Below are 27,434 nucleotides of genomic sequence, written 5' to 3'. Positions count from 1 at the left end.
AAATAAACAGTTCTCTCACCGACGCCATTCGGTAGGCTACACTGGCTGACGAGACAAGAGAATCACTCACTTTGGTGTCATTGTCTGTCAAGCCTCAACATCCTAGGAAAGGGAATCTTTTGGTTTACTTGTCAGAGAGTGATACCATGGACAGACAGTGCATTTAGACATTTGCTAAACAAGTCCAATAATAAGTTACAATAATAGTGTTTAATGTGATATTTTAATGACTACCTCATCTCTGAACAATGTTCTGTAAGATCCCTCAGTCGAGCAGTGAATTTCAAAACATAATGACCAGGGAGGTTTTCCAATGCCTCGCAAAAAAGGAGGGCACCTATTGGTAGATGAGTAAAAAAATAAAAAAATCCCTTTGAGCATGGTGAAGTTATTAATTACACTTTGTATGATGTATCAATATACCCAGTCACTACAAAGATACAGGGGTCCTTCCTAACTCAGTTGCCGGAGAGGAAGGAAACCGCTCAGGGATTTCACCAAGAGGCCAATGGTGACTTTAAAAAAAAAAGAGTTAGAGTTTAATGGCTGTGATAGGAGAAAACTGAGGATGGATCAACACTGAAGTTACTCCACAATATAACCTAAATGACAGAGTGAAAAGGAGGAAGCCTGTACAGAATAAAAATATTCCAGAACATGCATCCTGTTTGCAACAAGGCACTTAAGCAATTCTGCAAAAAAATGTGGCAAAGAAATTCTTTATGTTCTGAATACAAATCATTATGTTTGGGGCAAATCCAATAAAACACATCACTGAGTACCACTTCATATTTTCAAGCATGGTGGCGGCTGCATCATGTTATGGGTATGCTTGTCATCGTTAAGGACTAGGGAGTTTTTTTTAATAAAAAGAAAGGGAATGGAGCTAAGCACAGGCAAAATCCTAGAGGAAAACCAGGTTCAGTCTGCTTTCCACCAGACACTGGGAGATGAAGTCACCTTTCAACAGGATAATAACCTAAAACACAAGGACAAATCTACACTGGAGTTGCTTACCAAGACGAAATAGAATGTTCCCGAGAGGCTTAGTTACAGTTTTGACTTAAATTGGCTTGAAAACCTGAAAATTGCTATTTCCCCCCCCCCCAAACCCTTATTTTACCAGGTAAATTGACTGAGAACACATTCTCATTTACAGCAACAACCTGGAGAACAGTTACAGGGGAGAGGGGTGATGAATAAGCCAATTGGAAGCTGTCTAGCAATGATTAATAACCAATATGACAGAGCTTGAAGAACAAAACCCCCAAAAAGTATGCTAATCTTGTACAATCCAGCCGTGCAAAGCTCTTTGAGACTTGCCCAGAACGACTCACAGCTGTCATGGCTGCCAAAGGTGATTCTAACATGTATTGACTTCGGAGGTTGAATACTTATCATCTAAATCAAGATATTAGTGTATAATTTTAATAAAATTACAAAAGTTAGAATTATTCTTCTACTTTGACAGAGTATTTTATGTAGATGGATTAATTGTCAACCATTTGTAACAACAACAAAAAATAAAGGAAAATGTCAAGGAGTGTGAATACTTTCGGAAGGCACTGTATGATTCACGTTGGAATGATTTATGAATGGCAAAACGGATTTATAGTAGATCGACTTTAGTCAGTAACTTCAACACCTTTTATAAAACCAGTCAACACTTGCTGTTCAGTTGTCAATTAAAACCCAGTAAATAGCCTACAATAAGCTCCTAGAAACGCATCGGACAGATTTTGGTGAGAGTGAAACCTCTCGCTTTGCCTCTTCCTCTCTGTTGCGTTTCCCTGTCATGGCTTTGTGACTGACAGGCGCCTTGTCCTATCAAATCGCTAGAAGACGCATATCGTTCATTCTAGTGGGAGAAGGCTCGACGGACAAGTAAATAGAAAACCTTTAAATGAAAAGTAGCCTAGTTAATATGAAGTGGAAAATATCCGGCTGAAAATGAGTGCGTAACAGGCTGATTAGCCGCCAGCCGGCGCTACTGGAAAACACTGTTTAACATAACAGGCTGATTAGTTACTAAAAGCTGCATATCTTCATGCTAATATAGTTGGTACCTACCTGTAGTGTGAGGAGGGGTGGGGGAGGAGGGAGAGGTCGGTGGGGAGCTGGCTCCTGAACCTAAAGACAGGAAGATAGACATCCGATCAGTCTGCCAGCCAGTCAGTCAGTCAGTCAGTCAGTCCGTCAGTCAGTCCGCCAGTCAGTCCGCCAGTCAGTCAGTCCGCCAGTCAGTCAGTCCGCCAGTCAGTCAGTCCGTCAGTCAGTCAGTCAGTCAGTCAGTCCGCCAGTCAGTCAGCCAGTCAGTCCGCCAGTCAGTCAGTCAGTCAGTCAGTCAGTCAGTCAGTCAGTCAGTCAGTCAGTCAGTCCGCCAGTCAGTCCGCCAGTCAGTCCGCCAGTCAGTCCGCCAGTCAGTCCGCCAGTCAGTCCGCCAGTCAGTCCGCCAGTCAGTCCGCCAGTCAGTCCGCCAGTCAGTCCGCCAGTCAGCCCGCCCGCCAGCATTGCGTTGAAAACAGTGTTGCCAGGGTAAACAAAGCTGCTATGTCATCCATGTGTATGGACATTTTCTAATGTTAAAACCCAAAACTATAGTACTATATAACTACCTAAGTCAGGGGTCTCTTCAACCCTGTTCCTACCCTCCTGTAGGTTTTAACTCCAACCCCAGTTGTAACTGACCTGATTCAGTTTATCAAGCAGCTGATTATTAGAATTAGGTGTACTAGATTAGGGTTGAAGTTAAAACCTACAGGAGGGTCTCTCTCCAGGAACAGGGTTGGAGTTAAAACCTACAGGAGGGTCTCTCTCCAGGAACAGGGTTGGAGTTAAAACCTACAGGAGGGTCTCTCTCCAGGAACAGGGTTGGAGTTAAAACATACAGGAGTGTTTCTCTCCAGGAACAGGGTTGGAGTTAACCTATAGGAGGGTAGCTCTTCAGGAACAGGGTTGGAGTTAACCTATAGGAGGGTAGCTCTCCAGGAACAGGGTTGGAGTTAACCTATAGGAGGGTATCTCTCCAGGAACAGGGTTGTAGTTAACCTATAGGAGGGTAGCTCTTCAGGAACAGGGTTAGAGAGCCTAGCTGTACTATGTTATTACCTTGCAGCCTCCACTAGAGTATGCTTTAGCCACATTGAAAAACACAGTTCACATTTTAGTCTTATAATAAAGAGTTAATACATTTCTGTTTGAGCACTCAGCAGGAGTATATTCACAGTCTATTTAAACCACAGTGCTGATGACATACCAGAGTTGTTGTTGTACTTCACAGAATGATCCTCCTCGTTCTCATAGGCCGACTGTCTGGACTTCTACAAACAAACATATTTCTATCAATGACAATTCTGCTACAAAATGATAATGAATCGTGTGTGTGTGCTAGGGATCTGCTTCGTTCCATTTTAAGATGATTCAATACGTATCTAGATACATGGACTGGTACCACACAGGAACGATACATGGACTGGTACCACACAGGAACCATACGCATCTAGATACATGGACTGGTACCATACAGGAACCATACTTATCGAGATATATGGACTGGTACCACACAGGAACCATACGTATCTAGATATATGGACTGGTACCACACAGGAACCATACGCATCTAGAGACATGGACTGGTACCACACAGGAACCATACTTATCTAGATATATGGACTGGTACCACACAGGAACCATACGTATCTAGATATATGGACTGGTACCATACAGGAACGATACATGGACTGGTACCACACAGGAACCATACTTATCTAGATACATGGACTGGTACCACACAGGAACTATACGTATCTAGATACATGGACTGGTACCATACAGGAACCATACTTATCTAGATACATGGACTGGTACCACACAGGAACCATACGTCTGTGCGGGTGTGCCCGAGTCTGTGATGGTGTTCTCTACCTTTCTAGCCAGTATCTTCCTCCTCCTCTTCTCTTCCTCTGAGCCGTGGTGGGACTGAGCTCTGGTCAGCCTCCTGTGCTGCTGGTTCTGAGGAGATGATCAAACACCAATCAATCAATCCATCAATCGTTCGTTTCTTCCACCCATCCACCCAGCCACCCATCCACCCATCCAGCCAGCCAGCCAGCCAGCCAGCCAGCCAGCAAGCCAGCAAGCCAGCCATCACAGCTTTTCTGGCTCCAGGAAACTATCCATCTATCCATCTTATCTGGCTCCAGTCTGGCTCCAGGAAACTGGCTGTAAGGAGTAAATATACCAACCGTTTTCTGCTCTTCTTGGAGTCGCTTTTCCATGCACTCTTTGGCAGTTTTCAAGGCGTCTCTTAATTTGTTGGGGATCTTGAACTGGAGTTTCTCTGAGTGAAACAGCAGCACATCGCTGAACAGCCTACCAGGACAGAGTGGGAGAAGAGAGAGACACACTTCATTATAGACCGTTTTCAAAGATAACACACAAGCGCCGCACGTTACTTATCTACAAAGGCGATAAAGTGATGACTTCTTCAGTGGTAGGCTATGATGTGATCTTCTCACTGATGGGCTGTTGAAATGTACTCTACTCACGGTGTCTGCAGCAGTTGTGCAACAGTGGGCATCCCAGTCTTACAGGCATCTGTGGACAGGATGGATTGCAGCACAGACACTACGGAGAGAGGAGAGGTCAGTGGCACATCGGGAGAGGTCAGGGACACATCGGGAGAGAGGAGAAGAGAGAAGACAGGGACAACATCAGGAGCGGACAACATCAGGAGAGGATAACATCAGGAGAAGACAACATCAGGAGAAGACAACATCAGGAGAGGACAACATCAGGAGAGAGGAGAGGGCAGGGAAACAGTGTGTAAAAGCCCCTTCGATTTGAATTTAGAATACTCTAAATGTAATTAGATCTACAAGGACATTTTATTGATCTGCCAGTATTTCCATTTAGAGATTCCGGTAAACTCTTTGACGTTTCCTTTTATATGTCCTATCAATTATTATTGAATTATTCACCGTGGCAACCACTTGTTATTCACCACGGCAACAAGACATTTGTTTGATGAAGGGGTAACATTCTTCACCAGTTCTCTTACCATTTTATACAAAGCCTACCAGTTGGTAACTGCAATGTGAATTCTCCTGAGAGGAATTATAGTGTGTCATTTTTCTCTTATTGTAAATTGAGTTTTGAGATTGCTGACATTAATGTAATATTGTTAATGGGATTTACATTGTAGTAATTAAATTTATTTTATCCCGTTTCCCCTCTGTACACAGACTCTGTTTCATCATTAAACTCCTAAGCTTTGTACGAATACCCATAGTAACATACTGTATACTTACTGAGTATATACACTACATACTATTAGTTCATTTTAGTAAACTGTAAACTAACGGTCTCCTTTCAGTTGATTGTACTAGCACTTCGGCCCGTCTACCGGAGGGTGACGCTGTTGCTATGCAACTTCTTAATAGCTTGTTAGCATAGCTAACAAATTACTAGCTAGACATCTTATGACTTCATTAACCATGTCCATTGAGAACGCATGACTAAACCACTTAGATAAGCTAATAATGACGTGAATAATCAAGTCAGTAAACGTTGGGTAGTTAGTTAGATAGCATATAGTTAATATACTGGCAAGTTTGATGTATTAGTAGCCAACTAACTTTACATAGCTAGCTAACATACCGGTACATACTGCTGTAATGATATGCTATGTGGTTCATAAGGACAGCGTAGCTAGCTTACATACCGGTACATACTGCTGTAATGATATGCTATGTGGTTCGTAAGGACAGCGTAGCTAACAAATTGTCACCCAACATAACGTGTAACGTAACTTATTTGAAAAGTAATTTGTTTATTACATTGCTAAACATTCTCTTAACATTTGTCATAATTAGTTAAAGCAATGAACTTTGTATCGGCTGAATATTTTTCCTCCATTTTCTTCAAATCTGAAAACGTAAAGCCACGCCCATTTTTGGAAGAATTGCATTATGGGCCCTAAACGCACAGAAATAGTTTTCATTGCTTGTATTTTGGCGAATGTAGTACATCATCAGGGAACGTTTGGAATACTAACTGTATCCATAGTACGACCAATAAGCATTCTATATACTCAATTTATGTCACATATTAGTACAGTTAGTGTGGTTATTATGAGTATTGGAACACAGCTCTAGACAGGGCTTCTGTGTCTCATCACTCTATGACCAGAGTGCTGTCTGGTATCCGTTTAATCCAAGTGGCCTAGCCACACAGACGCCGTTTTAAAAATCATGTTCATCAGGAGGAGAGGACAGGGAAACGTCAGGAGGAGAGGACAGGGAAACGTCAGGAGGAGAGGACAGGGAAACGTCAGGAGGAGAGGACAGGGAAACGTCAGGAGGAGAGGACAGGGAAACGTCAGGAGGAGAGGACAGGGAAACGTCAGGAGGAGAGGACAGGGAAACGTCAGGAGAGAGGACAGGGAAACGTCAGGGTCATGTTCATTAGGAGAGAGGACAGGGAAACGTCAGGAGAGAGGACAGGGAAACGTCCGGAGAGAGGACAGGGAAACATCAGAGTCATGTTCATTAGGAGAGAGGACAGGGAAACGTCCGGAGAGAGGACAGGGAAACATCAGGGTCATGTTCATTAGGAGGAAAATGCAAGAACTTACACAGGCAGCCCCATTCAAAAGACTGCGTAGTGGAAAAATATCAGAATTGGGCTTCCTGTGTAAACACAGCCTAAGTAATGTAAGTATGTTAGTACCTAGCCACTGGTGTGGTACCTAGCCACTGGTGTGGTACCTAGCCACTGGTGTGGTACCTAGCCACTGGTGTGGTACCTAGCCACTGGTGTGGTACCTAGCCACTGGTGTGGTACCTAGCCACTGGTGTGGTACCTAGCCACTGGTGTGGTACCTAGCCACTGGTGTGGTACCTAGCCACTGAGGTGGTACCTAGCCACTGAGGTGGTACCTAGCCACTGAGGTGGTACCTAGCCACTGAGGTGGTACCTAGCCACTGAGGTGGTACCTAGCCACTGAGGTGGTACCTAGCCACTGAGGTGTTAGGCACTGGTGTGGTACCTAGCCACTGAGGAAAAAGTTACAGCAGGGTACTGTTGTGGTACCTACCCACTGAGGTGTAAGTCACAGCAGGGTACTGGTCGACAGGCACAGCATCAGGAGGTCTTCCGTACGTCATTTCATACAGTAAGTGTCCAAACGAGTATACGTCTATACTCTCTGTCGTCTGAAATGGTTAACGGAAACAAGACATTAGGGTTAGACATCGTCTGCGTCCCAAAGTCCTAGTGGCTCTGCTCAAAAGTAGTGCACTATGTAGGGAGTAAGGTGCTAGTTGGGAAGGGAGCTAGTCGGGAAGGGAGCTAGTCGGGAAGGGTGCTAGTCAGGAAGCAGGATTGACATTTACAGAGAAAAATAAATGTAAAAACTCGTCACCACAGAACATGCATGTCATCAGCACCCCTTTAAGGCTGGTTTCCCAGACCTTGATTTGACTGAAAAACACTTTTACTGGAGATTCCTTCATTGAGAATAAAAAATAAATAATTAGGAGCAGGCTTCATCTACGTCCGTAAAACCAGTCCTTTAAGTAGGGCTCTGAGTTTCCCCTGGTGACGCCCTACCTATAAAAAGGTCGGTATTGTCTGACACTGCGTTACATTCCCATGTGATCTGTATTAATGACACGACCACAACTATCTAAAACAGACAGTGTAGTCTTTCAGCAGACGGTCTCATCCAGAGCCACTTACAGTAGTGAGTGAATACATAAAAATAGTCATTACTTTTTCATATTCATATATATATATATGTTCATATAGAACCCACAACCCTGGTGTGGCAAGCACCAACCATACTGTACCCACCGACACACATCCCGCTATAGCAACTGTACCAGGGCAGGCCCTACCTGCCAGGAGACCGTACCAGGGCAGGCCCGGCAGGCCCGTACCAGGGCAGGCCCGTACCAGGGCAGGCCCGTACTAGGGCAGGCCCAGCAGACCGTACCAGGGCAGGCCCAGCAGGCCCGTACCAGGGCAGGCCTGTACTAGGGCAGGCCCAGCAGACCGTACCAGGGCAGGCCCAGCAGGCCCGTACCAGGGCAGGCCTGTACTAGGGCAGGCCCAGCAGACCGTACCAGGGCAGGCCCAGGAGACCGTACCAGGGCAGGCCCAGCAGGCCCGTACCAGGGCAGGCCTGTACTAGGGCAGGCCCAGCAGACCGTACCAGGGCAGGCCCAGCAGGCCCGTACCAGGGCAGGCCTGTACTAGGGCAGGCCCAGCAGACCGTACCAGGGCAGGCCCAGGAGACTGTCCAGTACTTACGTTGATTTTCCTGAACTGTGTGATGTAGGGCCGGTAGTACGAGGGCAGGCCCAGCAGGCTGTTCTCTATGTCCAGTACTTTACATGTGTTGTCTTCTATCACTATGTTAGAGGCATGGAGGTGACCGTACGGAAAGCCTTTGTCATGGAGGAACTTCAGAACCTGACGGGACAAGAAACAGGACAAGAGTTTAGGATGGTGTCACTCTGAACAATGACATGTAGCAAAACCAAGTGACTGGACTGCCATTGAATGAAATAGGAATTAAGGACCGTGGCTTTAACAGTGACATGTAGTGTGACAAATGACATTCAATAGCTGCAGGGGGTGATAATCTGGAGTCTGATCCAGAGGGTGATGCCCCCGATCCTGGGGGTGAGGAACATGGCCTTGAGCTGTGTGTGTGTGTGTGTGTGATGTCCCAGGGGTGGTTGAGGAAATAAGACACTGAAAAGACCCCATTTTTACAAAATATTAGTGTTCATTCTTTCTGCGCGTGTTTAATCTCCAGAATCGGTCTTCCATATGTCTTTGATCTGCTGCAGCTCCAGTTCACTGTGTGTGTGTGTGTGTGTACCTCCAGAATCTGTCGTCCGTACGTCCTGATCTGCTGCAGCTCCAGTCCACTGTGTGTGTGTGTGTGTGTGTGTGTACCTCCAGAATCTGTCGTCCGTACGTCCTGATCTGCTGCAGCTCCAGTCCCTGGATCTTCTTCGGGTTGCAGTGCTTCCTCATAAAGGCCTCTTTAGGCTTCACCTACAATCAGAAAGGAAAGCTTCAATTGAAAATGAACGAACATGAGAAGTGTAAAAAATAAAAATAAATAAAAATAAAAAGACGTAGCAAAAGTTACATGGTTTTAACCCTTTACACTCCTACCCGTATACGGGTTGAAAATGGCAGATCTGGACACGCATAAACACCTAAATTGGAACGTAATGGCTGTACAGTAACATACTATACATGAGGTCAGAGGTCAGTGGCTGTACAGTAACATGTTATACATGAGGTCAGAGGCTGTACAGTAACATGCTATACATGAGGTCAGAGATCAGTGGCTGTACAGTAACATGTTATACATGAGGTCAGAGGTCAGTGGCTGTACAGTAACATACTATACATGAGGTCAGAGGTCAGTGGCTGTACAGTAACATGTTATACATGAGGTCAGAGGTCAGTGGCTGTACAGTAACATACTATACATGAGGTCAGAGGTCAGTGGCTGTACAGTAACATGTTATACATGAGGTCAGAGGTCAGTGGCTGTACAGTAACATACTATACATGAGGTCAGAGGTCAGTGGCTGTACAGTAACATGTTATACATGAGGTCAGAGGTCAGAGGCTGTACAGTAACATGCTATACATGAGGTCAGAGGCTGTACAGTAACATGTTATACATGAGGTCAGAGGTCAGTGGCTGTACAGTAACATGTTATACATGAGGTCAGAGGTCAGTGGCTGTACAGTAACATGCTATACATGAGGTCAGAGGTCAGTGGCTGTACAGTAACATGTTATATATGAGGTCAGAGGTCAGTGGCTGTACAGTAACATGTTATACATGAGGTCAGAGGCTGTACAGTAACATGTTATACATGAGGTCAGAGGTCAGAGGCTGTACAGTAACATGTTATACATGAGGTCAGAGGCTGTACAGTAACATGTTATACATGAGGTCAGAGGCTGTACAGTAACATGTTATACATGAGGTCAGAGGTCAGTGGCTGTACAGTAACATGTTATACATGAGGTCAGAGGTCAGTGGCTGTACAGTAACATGCTATACATGAGGTCAGTGGCTGTACAGTAACATGTTATACATGAGGTCAGTGGCTGTACAGTAACATGTTATACATGAGGTCAGAGGTCAGTGGCTGTACAGTAACATGTTATACATGAGGTCAGAGGTCAGAGGCTGTACAGTAACATGCTATACATGAGGTCAGAGGCTGTACAGTAACATGTTATACATGAGGTCAGAGGTCAGTGGCTGTACAGTAACATGTTATACATGAGGTCAGAGGTCAGTGGCTGTACAGTAACATGCTATACATGAGGTCAGAGGCTGTACAGTAACATGTTATACATGAGGTCAGAGGTCAGTGGCTGTACAGTAACATGTTATACATGAGGTTAGAGGTCAGAGGCTGTACAGTAACATGTTATACATGAGGTCAGAGGTCAGTGGCTGTACAGTAACATGTTATACATGAGGTCAGAGGCTGTACAGTAACATGTTATACATGAGGTCAGAGGTCAGTGGCTGTACAGTAACATGTTATACATGAGGTCAGTGGCTGTACAGTAACATGCTATACATGAGGTCAGTGGCTGTACAGTAACATGTTATACATGAGGTCAGAGGTCAGTGGCTGTACAGTAACATGTTATACATGAGGTCAGAGGTCAGTGGCTGTACAGTAACATGTTATGAGGTCAGAGGTCAGTGGCTGTACAGTAACATGTTATACATGAGGTCAGTGGCTGTACAGTAACATGTTATACATGAGGTCAGTGGCTGTACAGTAACATGCTATACATGAGGTCAGTGGCTGTACAGTAACATGCTATACATGAGGTCAGTGGCTGTACAGTAACATGTTATACATGAGGTCAGAGGCTGTACAGTAACATGTTATACATGAGGTCAGAGGTAAGTGGCTGTACAGTAACATGTTATACATGAGGTCAGTGGCTGTACAGTAACATGCTATACATGAGGTCAGTGGCTGTACAGTAACATGCTATACATGAGGTCAGAGGCTGTATGGGTTTTGACTGACTGACGATCTGAACTTTGAGCTTTCCTAGATGTGCCATTGAGGAACTAGGACAAGAAACACTGGTAGTTGTTTAGTTTGGAACACAACCCTGTTCCCCAGCCATCACACAATACTGTTGTTGTTTAGTTTGGAACACATCCCTGTATCCCCGCCATCACACAATTACTGTTGTTGTTTTGTTTGGAACACATCCCTGTATCCCCGCCATCACACAATTACTGTTGTTGTTTTGTTTGGAACACAGCCCTGTATCCCAGCCATCACACAATTACTGTAGTTGTTTTGTTTGGAACACATCCCTGTATCCCAGCCATCACACAATTACTGTTGTTGTTTTGTTTGGAACACAACCCTGTATCCCAGCCATCACACAATTACTGTAGTTGTTTAGTTTGGAACACAGCCCTGTATCCCAGCCATCACACAATTACTGTAGTTGTTTTGTTTGGAACACAACCCTGTATCCCAGCCATCACACAATTACTGTTGTTGTTTTGTTTGGAACACAACCCTGTATCCCAGCCATCACACAATTACTGTAGTTGTTTAGTTTGGAACACAGCCCTGTATCCCCGCCATCACACAATTACTGTTGTTGTTTTGTTTGGAACACAACCCTGTATCCCAGCCATCACACAATTACTGTAGTTGTTTTGTTTGGAACACAGCCCTGTATCCCCGCCATCACACAATTACTGTTGTTGTTTTGTTTGGAACACAACCCTGTATCCCAGCCATCACACAATTACTGTAGTTGTTTAGTTTGGAACACAGCCCTGTATCCCAGCCATCACACAATTACTGTAGTTGTTTTGTTTGGAACACATCCCTGTATCCCAGCCATCACACAATTACTGTTGTTGTTTTGTTTGGAACACAACCCTGTATCCCAGCCATCACACAATTACTGTAGTTGTTTAGTTTGGAACACAGCCCTGTATCCCAGCCATCACACAATTACTGTAGTTGTTTTGTTTGGAACACAACCCTGTATCCCAGCCATCACACAATTACTGTAGTTGTTTAGTTTGGAACACAGCCCTGTATCCCCGCCATCACACAATTACTGTTGTTGTTTTGTTTGGAACACAACCCTGTATCCCAGCCATCACACAATTACTGTAGTTGTTTTGTTTGGAACACAGCCCTGTATCCCCGCCATCACACAATTACTGTTGTTGTTTTGTTTGGAACACAACCCTGTATCCCAGCCATCACACAATTACTGTAGTTGTTTAGTTTGGAACACAGCCCTGTATCCCAGCCATCACACAATTACTGTAGTTGTTTTGTTTGGAACACATCCCTGTATCCCAGCCATCACACAATTACTGTTGTTGTTTTGTTTGGAACACAACCCTGTATCCCAGCCATCACACAATTACTGTAGTTGTTTAGTTTGGAACACAGCCCTGTATCCCAGCCATCACACAATTACTGTAGTTGTTTTGTTTGGAACACAACCCTGTATCCCAGCCATCACACAATTACTGTAGTTGTTTAGTTTGGAACACAGCCCTGTATCCCTGCCATCACACAATTACTGTTGTTGTTTTGTTTGGAACACAACCCTGTATCCCAGCCATCACACAATTACTGTAGTTGTTTTGTTTGGAACACATCCCTGTATCCCCGCCATCACACAATTACTGTTGTTGTTTTGTTTGGAACACAACCCTGTATCCCAGCCATCACACAATTACTGTAGTTGTTTAGTTTGGAACACAGCCCTGTATCCCAGCCATCACACAATTACTGTAGTTGTTTAGTTTGGAACACAGCCCTGTATCCCAGCCATCACACAATTACTGTAGTTGTTTAGTTTGGAACACAACCCTGTATCCCAGCCATCACACAATTACTGTTGTTTTGTTTGGAACACAACCCTGTATCCCAGCCATCACACAATTACTGTTGTTTTGTTTGGAACACAACCCTGTATCCCCGCCATCACACAATTACTGTTGTTTTGTTTGGAACACAACCCTGTATCCCAGCCATCACACAATTACTGTAGTTGTTTAGTTTGGAACACAGCCCTGTATCCCAGCCATCACACAATTACTGTAGTTGTTTTGTTTGGAACACAACCCTGTATCCCAGCCATCACACAATTACTGTAGTTGTTTAGTTTGGAACACAGCCCTGTATCCCAGCCATCACACAATTACTGTTGTTGTTTTGTTTGGAACACAACCCTGTATCCCAGCCATCACACAATTACTGTAGTTGTTTTGTTTGGAACACATCCCTGTATCCCCGCCATCACACAATTACTGTTGTTGTTTTGTTTGGAACACAACCCTGTATCCCAGCCATCACACAATTACTGTAGTTGTTTAGTTTGGAACACAGCCCTGTATCCCAGCCATCACACAATTACTGTAGTTGTTTAGTTTGGAACACAACCCTGTATCCCAGCCATCACACAATTACTGTTGTTGTTTAGTTTGGAACACAACCCTGTATCCCAGCCATCACACAATTACTGTTGTTTTGTTTGGAACACAACCCTGTATCCCAGCCATCACACAATTACTGTTGTTTTGTTTGGAACACAACCCTGTATCCCCGCCATCACACAATTACTGTTGTTTTGTTTGGAACACAACCCTGTATCCCAGCCATCACACAATTACTGTTGTTTTGTTTGGAACACAAACCTGTATCCCCGCCATCACACAATTACTGTTGTTTTGTTTGGAACACATCCCTGTATCCCAGCCATCACACAATTACTGTTGTTGTTTAGTTTGGAACACATCCCTGTATCCCAGCCATCACACAATTACTGTTGTTGTTTAGTTTGGAACACATCCCTGTATCCCAGCCATCACACAATTACTGTTGTTGTTTTGTTTGGAACACAACCCTGTATCCCAGCCATCACACAATTACTGTTGTTTTGTTTGGAACACAAACCTGTATCCCCGCCATCACACAATTACTGTTGTTTTGTTTGGAACACATCCCTGTATCCCCGCCATCACACAATTACTGTTGTTTTGTTTGGAACACAACCCTGTATCCCAGCCATCACACAATTACTGTTGTTTTGTTTGGAACACAACCCTGTATCCCCGCCATCACACAATTACTGTTGTTTTGTTTGGAACACATCCCTGTATCCCCGCCATCACACAATTACTGTTGTTGTTTAGTTGTATCCCCGCCATCACACAATTACTGTTGTTGTTTACGCAATCCAAAAACAGTCCGTCATAAATCTCAATCAGGGTCAGGTGGGCGCCATTTAAAAGCTTGTTCTATTGCCGACACGACTAGCTAATACGATATTAGTGTTAGGCTTTCACAATTAAATTGAGGAGGCAGACTCAATGCCGCAGGAATGTTTTTTTTTTTTTTAGAATATTAATTTAACTATGTTCAAAGATTCATCCTCCAGAACCCATCAACGTTGAAGAATATACAGTACATCGGTCACAGGCTTTAGGAAATGTGTTGCTTTTTGGTTATTTTATTAGGATCCCCAGTAGCTGTTGTGAAAGCAGCAGCTTCTCTTCCAGGGGTTCCACATGAAACATGATCTAATACAGAACGTTTTTAGACAAGAACAGCTCAAGGACAGAGCTACATCAATGTATTTAAAAAAAGGTACACGTAGCCTACATATTGATACAAACTATCTAGGTCAAATAGGGGTGAGGTGTTGCTTTATCAGTTAAAAAAAATAAATAACAGGTTTGCTGTTCATTTGAGCAATAATGGCTTTATAAAATACTGTACGCTTTCTTTATTCTGTATTTGGGGACTGTGAAAAGACCCCTGGTAGCATGTCTGGTGGGGTAAGTGCGTGTGTCAGAGCTGTGTGTAAGTTGACTATGCTGATGTTGTACCCACAAGAACAATCCGGACATACCCCCAACCAAAAACCCTGGATGAACGGAGATATCCGTTATATTTATTTATTTTCACATCACCTGTCATGGTGCAGAGAGGAGTTACCACATGGAGAAGTAGCCTATGTAGCTAGCTAGTGCTGTTAGTTCATTGTTCTCACATCACTTGTCATGACGCTGCTCTCCTCACTCACTCAGCTAGCTACATAGGCTACTTCATATGGCCATTTCCCAGGAGTGTGAAGGGTTCAGGTCAACCTGAGAGCAGGACCATGGTCAGATCAACCTGAGAGCAGGACCATGGTCAGATCAACCTGAGAGCAGGACCGTGGTCAGATCAACCTGAGACCTGAGCAGGACCGTGTTCAGATCAACCTGAGAGCAGGACCGTGGTCAGATCAACCTGAGAGCAGGACCGTGTTCAGATCAACCTGAGAGCAGGACCGTGGTCAGATCAACCTGAGAGCAGGACCGTGGTCAGATCAACCTGAGAGCAGGACCGTGTTCAGATCAACCTGAGAGCAGGACCGTGTTCAGATCAACCTGAGAGCAGGACCGTGGTCAGATCAACCTGAGAGCAGGACCGTGGTCAGATCAACCTGAGAGCAGGACCGTGGTCAGATCAACCTGAGAGCAGGACCGTGGTCAGATCAACCTGAGAGTAGGACCGTGGTCAGATCAACCTGAGAGCAGGACCATGGTCATGTTCAGTAAGCACGAAACAGGGAGGTATTAGTTGAATTTGTCCAATAATAAACGCTTTTTTTTGTTTTGTTGTTGTGATGTGTCCTAATGAACACAACCCAGCCTTGATGATATGTTTACCTTACATACGAGATCCTTCAGAGTTCCTTTAACCTTACATACGAGATCCTTCAGAGTGCCTTAAACCTTACATACGAGATCCCCCAGAGTGCCTTTTACCTTACCTTACATATGAGATCCCGCAGAGTTCCTTTTTCGTTAAACATCCTGATGACCAGAGCAGACAACTCACTGGTGTTGGCAAACGTCACCGGGTAGATGTACGGATTCTGGAGAGGAAAAACAACATAACTCACCCAGCCATTCTGTCTGCCTCGGTTAAACAACATAACTCACCCAGCCATTCTGTCTGCCTCGGTTAAACAACATAACTCACTCAGCCATTCTGTCTGCCTCAGTTATACAACATAACTCACTCAGCCATTCTGTCTGCCTCAGTTTGGAGAGAGTCTGCATCCCAAATGACTGACACCCTATATACAGTCCCAAATGGCACCCTATATAAATGATTGACACCCTTGATAAAGAGGAGCAAAAATAACAGATAAAATGAATAATTCAAATACTTAGCTATATTGTATGCTCCCCCCCCCAAAAAATTTAGGAATATTATTTAATAAACTAAATCTCTGTCTCTGAGAAATGTTAAGTAATATTTTTTTCCTCTCAAAAAAACATAAAAATTGGCACCCTAAAAATTCTTATAAATAAATTAGTCGAAATTGTAGTATTTGGTCCCATATTTCAGGCACGGAATGACGATATCAAGCTGGTGATTCTAGAAACACGTTGAATGCATTTGCAGTTACAGATTATCTTATGGAATGGTAATAAATGTAGTGTGTCATTTTGACATTTGTGTTTTTTGTAAATAAGAATAGAATTTCTTTCTAAAAACGTCTACGTTAAATGTGGATACTACCGTGATTATGAATAATCCTGAATGAGTCGTGAATAATGACGAGTGAGAAAGTTAGGAGGGTCAAAGATCACGCTAACATCCCATGTTATTGGTAATGGTGAAACTGCACATTTATCCAACACGTTTCTAGAATCACCAGCTTGATTCATTGCGTGCTAGAAATAAAATGGGACCAAATACAACCTTCTACTTTATTTATAAGAATCTTTAGCGATGCAAATCATTTGACACCTATTTTTAACAAAATAATATTACTTGAACAAAATCTCCTTCTCTGAGCAATTATATTAGTATAAAATAATAAAATGACTCCATTTTCTGGGAGCATACAATATAGCTCAGTTTCAATTATTAATTTTATACAGTCATTTTGCTCATCTTAGCTCACGAGTGACGCAACGGTCTAAGGCACTGTGCATCTCAGTGCAAGAGGCGTCACTACAGTCCCTGGTTCGAATCGAGTCTGTATCACATCTGGCCGTGGCTGGGAGTCCCATAGGGCGGCGCACAATTGGCCCAGCGTCGTCCGGGTTTGGCCGGGGTAGGACCGTCATTGTAAATAAGAATTTGTTCTTAACTGACTTGCCTAGTTAAAAAGTTCAATTTAAACATTGTAATTGTAAAAGTAATTAAAATCTTCATCAAGGGTGTCAATAATTTGGGACCCCACTGTATTGCAGTACATTTAACCAATAAGGTGCCATTGGGAACGAAGGCAGAAACTTGCACATTGAAGTATTAAACCCGAGTTAGCGTATTAATTGGCAATGACTCCTGTTAACTAGGAGAGCGTGAACGGAGGGGAAAATAGATGTTCAGCTGACTAAAACTCATGCTTAGCGTGGATAAATGTAACTGTGTTCTGTTGTGCTACAGACAGAGACACCGTCCCACACGCCAACCTATTTTCAACATAGTGCACGACATAGGGCTCTGGCCAAAAGTAGGGCACTATATAGGGAATAGGGTTGCGTTAAGGACGCAGCCGGAGAGAGACGGAACACATTTTGTATCTGCACTGCGTTCAGCTCAGGCAGTCATGCCCTTTTCCCAACACTATTTCTCGTACGTTTACCCAAATGGCTCCCTATTCCCTATATAGTGCACTACTTTTCACCAGGGCCCCATAGGTAATAGGGTGCTATTTTAGGATGCTCCCTTAGGCTACCACCTATTGCTCCGGGAACTACAGAGAGAGAGGGCTTGAGAAAGGGTACGGGAGGGGAAAAAGTCAGGAGTATGAGGGGGTCACGTTTCTACATGTAATGTGTATATAGAAGTATGAGAGGGGGAAAGTACATGGTTTTCTTCTGGTCAGGTGGTTAGATAGAAATGTAATCTAGCCCACACCAACGACAGTCCCATAGTCTGACCCCACACTAGGTATTAAAACATGTAATGGGAATATTTAAGATTAATACATTCATATTTAATTAGGAGGAAGTAACCATGCATTTCACAGTGAATGTTATGGAATGTTGTAGGGGTTGATGGTCACTACATTTCACAGTGAATGTTATGGAATGTTGTAGGGGTTGATGCTCACATTTCACCGTGAATGTTATGGAATGTTGTAGGGGGTTGATGGTCACTCCATTTCACAGTGAATGTTATGGAATGTTGTAGTGGTTGATGGTCACTCCATTTCACAGTGAATGTTATGGAATGTTGTAGGGGTTGATGCTCACTACATTTCACAGTGAATGTTATGGAATGTTGTAGTGGTTGATGGTCACTCCATTTCACCGTGAATGTTATGGAATGTTGTAGGGGGTTGATGGTCACTCCATTTCACAGTGAATGTTATGGAATGTTGTAGTGGTTGATGGTCACTCCATTTCACCGTGAATGTTATGGAATGTTGTAGGGGGTTGATGGTCACTCCATTTCACAGTGAATGTTATGGAATGTTGTAGTGGTTGATGGTCACTCCATTTCACAGTGAATGTTATGGAATGTTGTAGTGGTTGATGGTCACTCCATTTCACCGTGAATGTTATGGAATGTTGTAGGGGGTTGATGGTCACTCCATTTCACAGTGAATGTTATGGAATGTTGTAGTGGTTGATGGTCACTCCATTTCACCGTGAATGTTATGGAATGTTGTAGGGGGTTGATGGTCACTCCATTTCACAGTGAATGTTATGGAATGTTGTAGTGGTTGATGGTCACTCCATTTCACAGTGAATGTTATGGAATGTTGTAGGGGTTGATGGTCACTACGTTTCACAGTGAATGTTATGGAATGTTGTAGGGGTTGATGGTCAATCCATTTCACAGTGAATGTTATGGAATGTTGTAGGGGTTGATGGTCACTCCATTTCACAGTGAATGTTATGGAATGTTGTAGGGGTTGATGGTCACTACATTTCACAGTGAATGTTATGGAATGTTGTAGGGGTTGATGGTCACTACATTTCACAGTGAATGTTATGGAATGTTGTAGGGGTTGATGGTAATTACGTTTCACAGTGAATGTTATGGAATGTTGTAGGGGGTTGATGGTCACTACATTTCACAGTGAATGTTATGGAATGTTGTAGGGGGTTGGTAGCTGATTCTGGCAGTCAGGGGGCAGGTAGTTGATTCTGGCAGTCAGGGGGCAGGTAGGCAGTCAGGGGGCAGGTAGTTGATTCTGGCAGTCAGGGGGCAGGTAGGCAGTCAGGGGGCAGGTAGTGTGCTGTGAGGCCTCTTTTCAGAGAATATTCACACAGACAGCATTGGTAGGAGCTAGATGATACATACATACATACCGACAGTGGGTAGAAGATATCTGCTAACCACAAATCTATTTTCAAAGAGTATACGTACAGTGAGGCTGGGTAGGAGCTTCATGGTCGACTGAAGATCTTTGTCTGACAGGAATTTATCTGGACCAAAGTCAACCTGTGCAACAACAAAACCACATAAACTTAACACATACTTTACCAGCCCAAAACCTTCAGGTCATAGGAACACAATACAGGATAGAATTAGTTTACAACTATAAAATGCAGATACCAAACGACAATTGTCTGGTCGCTAGCAAGTGAAAACCAGTCAGCGCCTGGCTCAAGACTAGTTGTACCTACAGTATAAAACAGCTTTTGATTCTACCTCTCTGTACCTTCGCATTGTAAAGCAGATATAAAGTTCTAAAATAATTTATTAAAAGTACCAATAGCAACGGTAAACAGCAACAGTAAACAGCAACAATAAACAGCAAACAGAAACGGTAAACAGCAACAGTAAACAGCAACAGTAAACAGTAAACAGTAAATAGCAACAGTAGACTGTCAACAGTAAACTTACCCAACTCAACACTTGACGTTCCTTGGGTTGTTCTTTGTTTTTGATTAAGAAATATTTCTTCCGTATCCTCCACCCTGAAAGGTTATAAAAAACATGTTCATTTTAATATCACATTTTCCTGATTAACAGTCCACTTACAGCTTAATCGGAGTCACAATGGTAAGTTCACGGTCAACAGAGCTGGTGCGTAACCAATCAATTTAGAGGGGAAAGGGGGATACCTAGTTGTACAACTGAATGCATTCAACTGAAATGTGTCTTCCGCATTGAACCCAACCCCTCTGAATCAGAGAGGGGCGGGGGGGCTGCCTTAAATCGATATCCACGTCTTCGAGCGCCTGGGGATTTAGTCCACTTAATTATGAAATCAATTCACCTCGCTTTATTTACAAAAGCACTTCAAGGCTATCTGAGTTATGAAAAGCACTTCAAGGATATCCGAGTTATGAAAAGCACTTCAAGGTGTTCTGCCCATACTAATAATAAGCATCAGGTGTGCCATTCCCATAGAGCAGTAACGTGACATTAACACGTTCCCCTTTTCTCCTCCTGAAGCAGCGGAGAGGAGAAAACGGTCACAACAGACATCCATGTGACACAGCAGGTATTTTATATTTCCTGCCACTTTTATAAATCACTCCTGATATAAGAAAACTGAGGCTTCATATAATCTTTAATTATATAAAATCGCTACAATGTTTTTATACAGCCTTAATAGGATAACATGACAGACACAGCATTATAAATCAGGCTGTAATAACATGAGGCCACCAATGCCCCTCATAGGACGCATCACTGCACTCTATACTCCTCCGTAAACTGGTAATCTCTGTATACTCGTCGCAAGACCCACTGGTTGATGCTTATTTATAAAAACCCTCTTTGGCCTCACTCCCCCCTATCTGAGATACCTACTGCAGCCCTCATCCTCCACATACAACACCCATTCTGCCAGTCACATTCTGTCAAAGGTCTCCAAAGCACACACATCCCTGGGTCGCTCCTCTTTTCAGTTCTCTGCAGCTAGCGACTGGAACAAGCTGCAACAAACACTCAAACTGGACAGTTTTATCTCAATCTCTTCTTTCAAAGACTCAATCTTACTGACAGTTGTGGCTGCTTTGCGTGATGTATTGTTGTCTCTACCTTCTTGCCCTTTGTGCTGTTGTCTGTGCCCAATAATGTTTGTACCATGTTGTGCTTCAGCCATGTGGTGTTGCTACCATGCTGTGTTGTCTTAGGTCTCTATATGTAGTGTCGCTCGTCGTGATGTGTGTTTTGTCCTATTTTAAATTTGTTTGCAAGTCCCCGTCTCCGCAGGAGGCCTTTTCCTTTTGGTTATCCGCCATTGTAAATAAGAATTTGTTCTTAACTGACTTGCCTAGTTAAATAAAAGGTTAAATAAAATAAATCATTAAAACTTACCAATGTCTTTCAAAGGCTCCACCACCTCCCACTTAGGATCCGACCTGAAGAACATGGACACCTGCTGTAAGGCAATTTCTGTAGAGGAGGAGAGATGATGCTCAGTGTAACAGCCTTCCATAGACACAACAATTACCTAATTTACCTAACCCTAACTCAAAATATACACTACCGTTCAAAAGTTTGGGGTCACTTAGAAATGTCCTTGTTTTTGAAAGAAAGGCAATTTTTTCCCCATTAAAATATCATTTATCAGAAGTACAGTGTAGACATTGTTAATGTTGTAAATTACTATTGTAGCTGGAAACGGCAGATGTTTTTATTGAATATCTACATTGGCGTACAGAGGCCCATTATCAGCAACCATCACTCCTGGTGTTCCAATGGCACGTTGTGTCAGCTCAGCCTTTCTTGAGGTATGGGTCGCTGACCTGTTAAATGGTGGGTCGCGACATGTCAGTGTAAATGTATAATTATTTCATTAATTACTGGAATTGATTTGGCCAAGTGCATCTGTGCTCTCTGCTCGGCAGCGGTCTCGGTCTCTGCTCAGCAGCTGTGTGAGTGGGAGAGGGAGATGCCCGTGTGCTCAGCGGTCTCGGTCTCTGCTCAGCAGCTGTGTGAGTGGGAGAGGGAGATGCCCGTGTGCTCAGCGGTCTCGGTCTCTGCTCAGCAGCTGTGTGAGTGGGAGAGGGAGATGCCCGTGTGCTCAGCGGTCTCGGTCTCTGCTCAGCAGCTGTGTGAGTGGGAGAGGGAGATGCCCGTGTGCTCAGCGGTCTCGGTCTCTGCTCAGCAGCTGTGTGAGTGGGAGAGGGAGATGCCCGTGTGCTCAGCGGTCTCGGTCTCTGCTCAGCAGCTGTGTGAGTGGGAGAGGGAGATGCCCGTGTGCTCAGCGGTTTACCGGATCTTTTTTCCCTGCCGTTTTCTTGAAGCTCACTCCGCTACACACGATGCAGCGCTGTGGTTCAACAGCAGATGATGCGCTGTCCCCCACTGACTTGTCATTCCCACTCGCCATCACTCACCGCTGTCATCTAATGGACTCATGCTAGCCACAAATTCTGACTGAGCTCAATTGTTTTTGAAACGCATATTCAGCGATTAGTTTCTCTCTCTTTCATACAAACTTATAACGAGGAGTGCCCACCATGTGTTTTGTGCTTAGTAATGAGTCTCTCATAACGAACAAATTAATAAAAAGGCCACGTCCTGACCAAAACATCTACAGCATGACGGTAAAGCCAGGAAGTTCTTTCAGAACGGGGCAGGATGCTTCAGGAAACAGGGCTTCGACAGTGGAAACGTAAGTCAACTAGCAAGGCATTGTTGTCATTTTATAAACAGGTGCTGATAAGCAGAAATAAGGGAGTAACGTTACTAACTAACTCTCATAGTAGTTAGTAGATGTGAATTTCTCTTTCAAACAATCCCATGGCCTTGTACACAGCTAATAGCTAACATTCGCCAAAGCAAGCTAGCTACTGATAGTGCAGCCCTAAGTAACAGTACAAATCAAATCAAATCAAATTTTATTAGTCACATACACATGGTTAGCAGATGTTAATGCGAGTGTAGCGAAATGCTTGTGCTTCTAGTTCCGACAATGCAGTAATAACAACAAGTAATCTAACCTAACAATTCCACAACTACTACCTTATACACACAAGTGTAAAGGGATAAAGAATATGTACATAAAGATATATGAATGAGTGATGGTACAGAACGGCATAGGCAAGATGCAGTAGATGGTATAGAGTACGGTATATACATATGAGATGAGTACTGTAGGGTATGTAAACATAAAGTGGCATAGTTTAAAGTGGCTAGTGGTACATGTATTACATAAAGATGGCAAGATGCAGTAGATGATATAGAGTACAGTATATACATATACATATGAGATGGGTAATGTAGGGTATGTAAACATTATATTAAGTGGCATTGTTTAAAGTGGCTAGTGGTACATTTTTACATAATTTCCATCAATTCCCATTTTTAAAGTGGCTGGAGTTGAGTCAGTATGTTGGCAGCGGCCGCTAAATGTTAGTGGTGGCTGTTTAACAGTCTGATGGCCTTGAGATAGAAGCTGTTTTTCAGTCTCTCGGTCCCTGCTTTGATGCACCTGTACTGACCTCGCCTTCTGGATGATAGCGGGGTGAACAGGCAGTGGCTTGGGTGGTTGTTGTCCTTGATGATCTTTATGGCCTTCCTGTGACATCGGGTGGTGTAGGTGTCCTGGAGGGCAGGTAGTTTGCCCCCGGTGATGCGTTCTGCAGACCTCACTACCCTCTGGAGAGGCTTACGGTTGTGGGCGGAGCAGTTGCCGTACCAGGCGGTGATACAGCCCGACAGGATGCTCTCGATTGTGCATCTGTAGAAGTTTGTGAGTGCTTTTGGTGACAAGCCGAATTTCTTCAGCCTCCTGAGGTTGAAGAGGCGCTGCTGCGCCTTCTTCACAACGCTGTCTGTGTGGGTGGACCAATTCAGTTTGTCCGTGATGTGTACACCGAGGAACTTAAAACTTTCCACCTTCTCCACTACTGACCCGTCGATGTGGATAGGGGGGTGCTCCCTCTGCTGTTTCCTGAAGTCCACAATCATCTCCTTTGTTTTGTTGACGTTGAGTGTGAGGTTATTTTCCTGACACCACACTCCGAGGGCCCTCACCTCCTCCCTGTAGGCCGTCTCGTCGTTGTTGGTAATCAATCCTACCACTGTAGTGTCATCCGCAAACTTGATGATTGAGTTGGAGGCGTGCATGGCCACGCAGTCGTGGGTGAACAGGGAGTACAGGAGAGGGCTCAGAACGCACCCTTGTGGGGCCCCAGTGTTGAGGATCAGCGGGGTGGAGATGTTGTTACCTACCCTCACCACCTGGGGGCGGCCCGTCAGGAAGTCCAGGACCCAGTTGCACAGGGCGGGGTCGAGACCCAGGGTCTCGAGCTTGATGACGAGTTTGGAGGGTACTATGGTGTTAAATGCTGAGCTGTAATCGATGAACAGCATTCTCACATAGGTATTCCTCTTGTCCAGATGGGTTAGGGCAGTGTGCAGTGTGGTTGCGATTGCGTCGTCTGTGGACCTATTGGGTCGGTAAGCAAATTGGAGTGGGTCTAGGGTGTCCGGTAGGGTGGAGGTGATATGGTCCTTGACTAGTCTCTCAAAGCACTTCATGATGACGGAAGTGAGTGCTACGGGGCGGTAGTCGTTTAGCTCAGTTACCTTAGCTTTCTTGGGAACAGGAACAATGGTGGCCCTCTTGAAGCATGTGGGAACAGCAGACTGGGATAAGGATTGATTGAATATGTCCGTAAACACACCAGCCAGCTGGTCTGCGCATGCTCTGAGGACGCGGCTGGGAATGCCGTCTGGGCCTGCAGCCTTGCGAGGGTTAACACGTTTAAATGTTTTACTCACCTCGGCTGCAGTGAAGGAGAGCCCGCAGGTTTTGGTAGCGGGCCGTGTCAGTGGCACTGTATTGTCCTCAAAGCGGGCAAAAAAGTTATTTAGCCTGTCTGGGAGCAAGACATCCTGGTCCGCGACGGGGCTGGTTTTCTTTTTGTAATCCGTGATAGACTGTAGACCCTGCCACATACCTCTTGTGTCTGAGCTTTTGAATTGCGACTCTATTTTGTCTCTGTACTGGGACTTAGCCTGTTTGATTGCCTTGCGGAGAGAATAGCTACACTGTTTGTATTCGGTCATGTTTCCGGTCACCTTGCCCTGGTTAAAAGCAGTGGTTCGCGCTTTCAGTTTCACGCGAATGCTGCCGTCAATCCACGGTTTCTGGTTTGGGAATGTTTTAATCGTTGCTGTGGGTACAACATCGTCAATGCACTTCCTAATGAACTCGCTCACCGAATCAGCATATTCGTCCATGTTGTTGTTGGACGCAATGCGGAACATATTCCAATCCACGTGATCGAAGCAGTCTTGAAGCGTGGAATCAGATTGGTCGGACCAGCGTTGAACAGACCTGAGCGCGGGAGCTTGTTGTTTTAGTTTCTGTTTGTAGGCTGGAATCAACAAAATGGAGTCGTGGTCAGCTTTTCCGAAAGGAGGACGGGGGAGGGCCTTATATGCGTCGCGGAAGTTAGTATAACAATGATCCAGGGTTTTACCAGCCCTGGTAGCACAATCGATATGCTGATAGAATTTAGGGAGTTTTGTTTTTAGATTAGCCTTGTTAAAATCCCCAGCTACGATGAATGCAGCCTCAGGGTGTGTGGTTTCCAGTTTACAAAGAGTCAGATAAAGTTCGTTCAGGGCCATCGATGTGTCTGCTTGGGGGGGAATATATACGGCTGTGATTATGATCGAAGAGAATTCCCTTGGTAGATAATGCGGTCGACATTTGATTGTGAGGAGTTCTAGATCAGGTGAACAGAATGACTTGAGTTCCTGTGTGTTGTTATGATGATCACACCACGTCTCGTTAATCATAAGGCATACCCCCCCGCCCCTCTTCTTACCAGAAAGATGTATGTTTCTGTCGGCGCGATGCGTGAAGAAACCAGCTGGCTGCACCGACTCCGTTAGCGTCTCTTGAGTTAGCCATGTTTCCGTGAAGCAGAGCACGTTGCAATCCCTGATGTCTCTCTGGAATGTTACCCGTGCTCGGATTTCATCAACCTTATTGTCAAGAGACTGGACATTGGCGAGTAGTATGCTAGGGAGTGGAGCGCGATGTGCCCGTCTCCGAAGCCTGACCAAGAGACCGCTACGTTTGCCCCTTTTACGGCGTCGCATAGGGTCCCCGGCTGGGATCAGATCCATTGTATTGGGTGGAAGGCAAAACACTGGATCCGTTTCGGGAAAGTCATATTCCTGGTTATAACGATGGTGAGTTGACGTTAATCGTATATTCAGTAGTTCCTCCCGACTGTATGTAATGAAACCTAAGATTACCTGGGGTACCGATGTAAGAAATAACACATAAAAAAAACAAAATACTGCATATTTTCCAAGGAACGCGAAGCGAGGCGGCCATCTCGGTCGGCGCCATCTTTTCATGTACAGATGAAGATGAACAATTATCAGGCCTACTGTATATCTTACTGTAGAAATTATTGTTGAAAACTAGTCTAGGCTGGAACTGTTGCTGTTAAAATACAATAATAATTGTTATTCTTAACTGGAATAAACGTATTGAAGCAAAATGCTTTTTTGAGGTAAACCCACTCTCACAGTTCTGGGTTGTTCCATCTACAACAGGAAGTGGTCTCCTGCCTGACTGAGAACCCACTCACACAGTTCTGGGTTCATCTACAACAGGAAGTGGTCTCCTGCCTGACTGAGAACCCACTCACACAGTTCTGGGTTGTCCATCTACAACAGGAAGTGGTCTCCTGTCTGACTGAGAACCCACTCACACAGTTCTGGGTTGTTCATCTACAACAGGAAGTGGTCTCCTGCCTGACTGAAAACCCACTCTCACAGTTCTGGGTTGTCCATCTACAACAGGAAGTGGTCTCCTGTCTGACTGAGAACCCACTCACACAGTTCTGGGTTGTTCATCTACAACAGGAAGTGGTCTCCTGCCTGACTGAGAACCCACTCACACAGTTCTGGGTTGTTCATCTACAACAGGAAGTGGTCTCCTGTCTGACTGAGAACCCACTCTCACAGTTCTGGGTTCATCTACAACAGGAAGTGGTCTCCTGTCTGACTGAGAACCCACTCACACAGTTCTGGGTTGTTCATCTACAACAGGAAGTGGTCTCCTGCCTGACTGAGAACCCACTCACACAGTTCTGGGTTGTTCATCTACAACAGGAAGTGGTCTCCTGCCTGACTGAGAACCCACTCACACAGTTCTGGGTTGTTCATCTACAACAGGAAGTGGTCTCCTGTCTGACTGAGAACCCACTCACACAGTTCTGGGTTGTTCATCTACAACAGGAAGTGGTCTCCTGCCTGACTGAGAACCGATTCACACAGTTCTGGGTTGTTCATCTACAACAGGAAGTGGTCTCCTGCCTGACTGAGAAAGCAGTAGATGTTCTGGTCCAGTTTGGCACCACATATCTATGTGAGTCAGGGTTCTCAACTCTGACAAACTTAAAAAAACAA

At 44.5% G+C, this 27,434-nt stretch overlaps 1 protein-coding gene across 3 annotated transcripts in view; it reads right to left on the bottom strand.

Moving 5' to 3' along the window:
• The window catches only part of pxk (PX domain containing serine/threonine kinase), a 45,590-nt gene that overhangs the window by 6,387 nt on the left and 11,769 nt on the right, over positions 1 to 27,434 (bottom strand). For 2 of the 3 annotated variants that reach the window (XM_071336993.1, XM_071336995.1), the window contains exons 5-16: positions 21,363 to 21,440; positions 19,938 to 20,011; positions 19,458 to 19,532; positions 15,889 to 15,993; positions 8,968 to 9,069; positions 8,314 to 8,475; positions 7,097 to 7,214; positions 4,548 to 4,626; positions 4,245 to 4,371; positions 3,925 to 4,011; positions 3,257 to 3,320; positions 2,071 to 2,130 (exon numbers count right to left, since the gene is read on the bottom strand). In XM_071336993.1, coding sequence (XP_071193094.1) covers positions 2,071 to 2,130; positions 3,257 to 3,320; positions 3,925 to 4,011; positions 4,245 to 4,371; positions 4,548 to 4,626; positions 7,097 to 7,214; positions 8,314 to 8,475; positions 8,968 to 9,069; positions 15,889 to 15,993; positions 19,458 to 19,532; positions 19,938 to 20,011; positions 21,363 to 21,440 — 1,131 coding nt within the window. The remainder of the gene's footprint in view (positions 1 to 2,070; positions 2,131 to 3,256; positions 3,321 to 3,924; positions 4,012 to 4,244; positions 4,372 to 4,547; positions 4,627 to 7,096; positions 7,215 to 8,313; positions 8,476 to 8,967; positions 9,070 to 15,888; positions 15,994 to 19,457; positions 19,533 to 19,937; positions 20,012 to 21,362; positions 21,441 to 27,434) is intronic. The other variant, XM_071336994.1, reaches the window with a different exon arrangement.

The sequence above is a fragment of the Salvelinus alpinus genome, chromosome 12, assembly GCF_045679555.1.
Source record: "Salvelinus alpinus chromosome 12, SLU_Salpinus.1, whole genome shotgun sequence".
In the NCBI taxonomy this organism is placed as follows: domain Eukaryota; kingdom Metazoa; phylum Chordata; class Actinopteri; order Salmoniformes; family Salmonidae; genus Salvelinus; species Salvelinus alpinus.
Note: the sequence above shows the minus strand (reverse complement) of the source record. Positions and strands in the feature narration are given on the sequence as shown.